Below are 6505 nucleotides of genomic sequence, written 5' to 3' on the forward strand. Positions count from 1 at the left end.
CTCTAGGAGCAGCCAAGGCACAGCCCCAGCTTGGTGTGGGGCTGAGGCTGCTGCTGTCACAGCCTTCTTGTGCGTGTGCTGGGACCTGGGCACAGCCCCTGCTCCTGGCACTGGCTATCAGCACCAGGAGTACAGTTCCTGTGTCCAGGATGCTCTAATAAGGAGTGACTGGGGTTTATTCCATAGGGCATGGTCCCTGAGCCCACTGTGCCATGGATGGTACCCATTGCCTGCTCAGGAGCACTCAGGTGCTTGCGGATGCTCATGGTGCGGACATGGTGTCTGGCCCATCTCTAGCAGCACAGCCCTTCAAACCGTGTGCAGTTTGCTGCTGTTGTAGTTAAAACCACTCGAGGGTGCCACAGAGTGTAACCTGGAGGAGAGGTTTTGTTGTGCAGCTGATGAGATATGCAGGAATCTTCTTACAAAGGTGCATGGCTTTTCCCTCTCAGGTTGCTGCCATCACAGCCCTTCCAGGTATTTCAAACAAATATTGAATCCCAGCCTGGTTTGGGTTGGAAGGGAGCTCAAAGCTCATCCAGCTCCAACCCCTGCCACAGGCAGGGACCCCTTCCACTAGAGCAGCTTGCTCCAAGCCCCTGTGTCCAACCTGGCCTTGAACACTGCCAGGGATGGGGCAGCCACAGCTTCTCTGGGCACCCTGGGCCAGCGCCTCAGCACCCTCACAGGGAAGAGCTTCCGCCTGAGATCTAATAACATGCCCTGAAAGTTCAGATAGTTGTTAAAAAAAGGCACCATTCTGTGTTTTTAATGCTTTAAAAACAAAGAGGAGCCGCTGCATTCACCACTCCCCTTTTCCTAGCTCATAGGTGTTTTTATCTCACATGATCACTAACGATTGCTAACAGGATAATAGCAAATCTAAGCAGAAACGGCTGAAAATGCTGATCTTGTGCTCTGGAAATGTGTGTGGAGAGAGAAGATTCAGGTCTGCTGTGCGGATTTTATACATGTGTCCTTTGGGGACCTCCTGCCACCAGGGCCAAATACCAGCAGCCCTGAGGCTCGTCCCCTGCAGACACTGGTGTTGGCCGCTGCTTGGTGTGAGTGTTGAGGCTCTCTCGGTGCATTATGTCCCTGCATCACACAAGAGGTCCCATTGGCAGTCCCAGGGGGAGATGTGTGCTTCCAGCACAATGAGCTGCCGTCACAGCACCCTTCTTCACTGCTGCACTGGGTAGGACCAGGGCAGAGCCCCAGACTCCCCTGAGCCATGTGCCGGGGGAGCAGTAGCTTAGGAGCAGCCCCTGGTCCCTATAGTCTATTGCTGGCTGCACTGGTGCTGGGGCAGCTCCCACAAACACATTTGTTTTAAGGATGCAAAGGGGGGGAAAGCAGAGATGAAGGGAAGGCATCCCGGGAGCCTATTGGGCAGCCTCTGCCTCCTGCTCCGGCTCGTGCGGGTTCTTCCCATCGTTCTGGATCAAGCGGACGATGTGTGTCAGGTCCAGGCTGCGGGTGAGGATATCGAGCAGCACTTCATCCTTCTGCACGCCCTCCATGAACTCTTCCAGGGAAAGCTCGCCTGCAGGAGCACATTAGGAAAAGGTCCGTTCAGCCCTGCAGCCTTCCCGCTCCCATTGCACCCCCCCAGGGCTTACATGGACCATAACATGGGGCCCTTCCTGATGTGCCAGGTCCGTGCCTTACACCCCAAACCCCATCCCAGCTAAATCCTGCCTGTTCAATGAGGGACAATTTGCAGTGTCCCCTCAGGCTGGCTCCAGCCCATGGAGGGCATGAGGAGTTAAACCTTCATGGGGAGCCGCACTCTTCCAGCTCTCCTCACATCCTGGTGTTTTGGGCCACCCAGCATCTGGAATTGCTGTGTCCTGTGGGGCAGGGGGAAAGTGGGAGCAGGATTTGGCTCTGCATAAGGAAGTTCCTCACCATCTCCATTTATATCGATTTTGTCAAACACCATGTTTGTGAATTCCTCAGCCGTCATCGTTTCATTGCACCGGTTGATGGCTCGAATAGCCTGGAGGGGAAGAAGGACACAGGAGTGTTGTGAGGTTTGTGTACCTGTGGGTACCAGCAGCTGAGTGACCGGATGTAAGAGACCAAAGCTTTGATGCAGGCAGTTAGTTCTGAAAGGAAAAAGTCCTTGCTAAAAACCCCTGGAGATTAAAGTCACTTAAAAAGGCAATCAATGCATTAAGAGATTAAGCGGCCGCAATGGGATAAGCCAGGAGCCGTCCACCTCTGAAAATCCTGCTGTAAATCGAAGTGCTTATCTCAGCCCGGGTTGCAGTGGACGTGGTTAAACAACCTGCGATGGGGAGACAAGGGGTTGCTGCGTGTCTGAGCGCGCAGGAGTGGGGTGCTTGAGGGCGGCCAGGCCGGTGGGACTGGCAGAGGACACGCAGCAGGTTTGGCCGCTGCCTGTTCCTTTACCAGAGAGGTGTCCTTCGGGTTGGAATATTCCTGTTGCAACCTTTCCATGTACCTGCATCTAACGACCCTTGTGTGTGATAGCAGTGGAATAAGCTGAGCCCACTCACTTTGATGATGTTCAGCAGCTCTCCCCGGTCAATGCAGCCGTTCCCATCCACATCGTAGAGCTTGAAGTACCAGCGCAGCTTCTGATCCACCTTCCCTTTCAGGACCAGACTCAGAGCTGCCACGTACTCCATAAAATCTATGTAGCCATCCTAAGAGCAGAAGGGCAGAATCTGAATGAGATTCGAAGCAAAGAGTCAGGCAGTAAGAGACTTTCCTGGCCAGTTTATGGATGTCCCCACTGGAAGACTCCAGCGTGTGGCCACCATGTGCTGAGGGCTCTGTTAATCCACACAGGGCTGTTATGTGTTGATAACAACCAGCCTCAGTGGGTGCACATGGCTTGGACTAACCTTCAAAGCTAGCCTGAGCGGAAGGAGCCTATGCAAAGCAGTGGTAATTCAGAGGTCAAAGAGGAACAGGCTTATAGAGATGAACGCTGATGGATTACCTGATGTTATCCTTTACAGCTCTTTCCAGCTGCTCTTTTCTCACATGCAAAGCTTCGGGAGAGGAATGAGCTCAGGAATTACCCCAGCGTTTTGGGAAGGAGCTGCTCTGTCCCTGTGCCATTTGTGTGCCTGCTTCACGTCTGGTTACGTCAAAGGCACAAATACTTTTATCTTTGACTTTCCTCCCCAGTGTTTGCCGAGCACCAGCTCACACCGGAGACGTTCAGCTGGACCCACAGACAGCTCCCAGGCCATTGGCACCAACGACACTGCCCTGTGATGTTCACAGCTTCTAGGGTGCTTGCTGAAATGCACAGAGCATTTGGATGACACAAACCATGGGGATAGAAAGCGCTTTGAAGGAAAATGATACACACTGCAAACCATGGGCAGTCATCAATAGAGAATAAGCCAGGGTTTTGTCAATGAACAAAGCCATCAAGGCCGGTTCAGGAAGAGATCATCTGCTTTATCCTGCTGCTGCAGGAGCCAGATTAGGTATAAATAGCTACTAAGCCCCATTCCCAGCAGGATTTGCTGTGCGTCAATTCCCTTTACAGGCAGGTGTTCAAACACGGGGCAGTGAGCAAGGTAAAGGCTTAAACATAAAATCATAGAGTCATGGAATGGTTTGGGTTGGAAGGGACCTTAAGGCTCATCCAGCTCCAACCCCTGCCATGGGCACGGACACCTTCCACTAGAGCAGCTTGCTCCAAGGCCCTGGATGTTGCTTCCCCTTGGAGTCACAGCATCCATCTGCTTCTCTGGCATGGCTCCAGAGCTGGGAAAACAGCATTCCCAAGCTCATGCAGGTGCTCTGGGACTACCCTGCCCCAGGAATCCAGCACAGCCACAGCCTGAGATGCAAAGCCTCTCCATGGGGAAAAAAAGGCCTGAGCTCCTTATTGCATGGGACTGAGCACATGCAATAAAATCAATGAGACTCTAATCCATTTATAACTTAAAACAATAGAAAACCAAACCGGGTCTGTTCTGCAAAGCAGAGCTCATGCCACGCTTGGGAACTCGCTGTTTCTGCATGAAAGAAGCACTTGTTCTCACCCCACTCGCTTGTTCCTCACTGTCACAACACTCAATATGTAAGGATTAAAGGGCACTTCATTGGAAAGGGATCACAGACACAGGTAAATCCACACTATTCGAGTCATTTAAAAGGAAAACATCAGCTCAGGACCAAGTCTCATTTCTCCCGGGGCAGGCAGTAAGTGAGGAGGTTTTGCTGCCATACATAACTATCATTTATGATGCCAAAGAGAATCAGCCCATCCATAGTGACACACATAGAGTCATAGAACAGTTAGGGTTGGAAAGGACCTCAAGATCATCTTGTTCCAACCCCTCTGCCATGGGCAGGGACACCCGTCCCACATACACCCAAATACCCCCCATACCCATCACACCCAGAGCCGAGCCCCGCACAGGCTGAGCGGGGAGGACAAGATTTACCTTGTTAAAGTCAAACGTCTCAAACATTTGCTCAACGTATTTGTTGGCTGCAGGACTCAGGTTTTTCAAGCCAAAGAACTGCTTGAACTCATAGAGGGTGAGCTGGCCAGAGGGACACTCCGTCATGAACTTCTTATACCACTGGTGGCACTCGGTGGTGCTCAGCTCCTCCACGGCTTTCCCATCCATGTTCCCCATCTCCACTCACTTTGCAGCCAAAGCAAGGGGTCTTTGGTGGAATTTGAGGGCTTTCTCTTGATTTTGCTTCTTGCCTTTAGAGTCCCAGTGTCGGCAGCACTGCAGGGATCACTTTGTTGGGAAGAACCCAACTGCCTGGGTGTGGGTGATGGAGGCAAAAGCCACCTCTCCCCAGGAAAACTCCAAAGCACAAAATCCTCTTTGGACAAGAGGGTGACATTTAAGTACCCAGCAAATCCCTCCCCGGTGGCCAATGAGGCTCAGGGGGGTGATGAGCTCCTGCCAGGCATTAAGAGTTGAGGGTTAAAATAGAAAGGAGGTAAAATGGGCAAGCCTGGGAGATTACAGGCCCAGCAGGGGATTATGAGGGTGGAATTTTCTCTGTGATGATGTAGTCTCCTAATCCACTTCATTTATGATTTTGTGTGTGCGGTGTCACATAAGTAATAACTTTTGGACCAAACTCAGAGTGAGAAGAAAAAGAACCACTCGGAAGTGCTGTTACTGAGGTTTGGTCTCCTCTGCCTGGAGGATTTGCAGTCTGAGCCTGAAATTCAGGAAGGGGGAGGCACCATTTCATCTCCTGTAAGAGCTGCTGCATGAGGGTAAATTTGGTGTGCTGAGACAAACATAGAAACGTAATTGCTTTGACTGGTAAAGCTTTAAGTGCTCTAAATACAGACACCATACGCTGTGATGATCTTCTCCCAGGGAAGCTCTCATTCCTCCCAGCTGATGGAGCCCTGCGCTCTATCTCTCCAGGGCTGGACATGGCACATCCCATGTTACCAGCATTCGGCTGATGCCGGTGGAGTTGAATGCAGCTTTGATTTTCATTTATGATGAATTACCATGAAAATATGACCACAACCAATACTGGTTTTACCCTGATGCACAGCACTCAGGGAAGGACTGGGAGATAAAGTATAACCTTAGAAAGTAGCATGGACCAGATCATCCACTAGGAATGAAATGGATGTGACCACTGGATCTCAACCTGCAGAGAGTCTGTGCTGTAACACTTACTTTTATATCCATTTATATAACTTTAAGACAAAAAGCCCAGCTTTTATGTGTTGCAGAGCTCAGTATCGCAAATTAGGAGTAACGCTGCTAAAGCAAGGGGCATTGTGCAAGTGTAAAACTGTTCTGAAGAAGGAATTAGCTTGGGAAGTGCTAATCCTGCACTGGCCAGCAGCAACAGGCACAGCTCTGTGAGCAAAGTGGTACTTTAGTGGGTACCCTGGACCCTGACCCACTGCCAAAGGGATATGGCTGGGATAGCCTGTCCCGTGGCACAGAGAGGGGTTGCAGTACTGAGACATCCATTAATAGCAGAAAGGTTGGGTATTAAATGTGGATACAGGCTCAACAGCTCCTTCAAGAAGCACTTGCTAGCAGTGCATCCGGTTGTCCAGGATCAGAATCCCTCACAGGGAAGAACTTCTGCCTTAGATATTTCATACTGCATTCTGGAGGAGAGCTGCAGGCACGTGCCACCGCAATTCCAGCTCCAGTTAGCATCTCTTTTCTGAGCACCACAAATGAAATGTGCTTTTCCATTCCCTAAGAACAATGCTTTGCCTGTGTCTGGGGAAAGCCTAGTGAAAGAAGAAGTCCTTTCAAAGCACGAGCAGAAGCCAGGTTCCTTGTGCAGATGGGCCTGGCTGGGTCACCATTCACACAGTGTCTCCATGTAAGCTGGTAGCAATAAATGACAGCACAAACCGGGCTAGGATCTGAGAGCAAAACCCACCCTGCATGCTTGTCCAAGGAGCAGTGACAGCTTCACCACCCATTCCTCGCCTTGTGTGCTCACTGGTTGTCACTCAGACACCCAGCAGGAAGCTGGAGTCACACCAGAA

The 6505-nt window shown here is 51.0% G+C and overlaps 1 protein-coding gene across 1 annotated transcript; it reads right to left on the reverse strand.

The window, feature by feature from the left end:
- Positions 1 to 1385: 1385 nt before the first annotated feature.
- On the reverse strand, positions 1386 to 4640 carry LOC308229214 (guanylyl cyclase-activating protein 1; the record flags this gene model as incomplete). The annotated part of the gene is made up of 4 exons (XM_080633111.1): positions 1386 to 1546; positions 1912 to 2002; positions 2526 to 2675; positions 4443 to 4640. 4 exons carry the CDS (start codon positions 4638 to 4640, stop codon positions 1386 to 1388), a joined length of 600 nt encoding a protein of 199 aa, XP_080489237.1.
- Between the last annotated feature and the right edge of the window lie 1865 nt (positions 4641 to 6505).

This window comes from Psittacula echo, assembly GCF_963264785.1.
Source record: "Psittacula echo genome assembly, chromosome: 22".
NCBI classification, from domain to species: Eukaryota; Metazoa; Chordata; class Aves; order Psittaciformes; family Psittacidae; genus Psittacula; species Psittacula echo.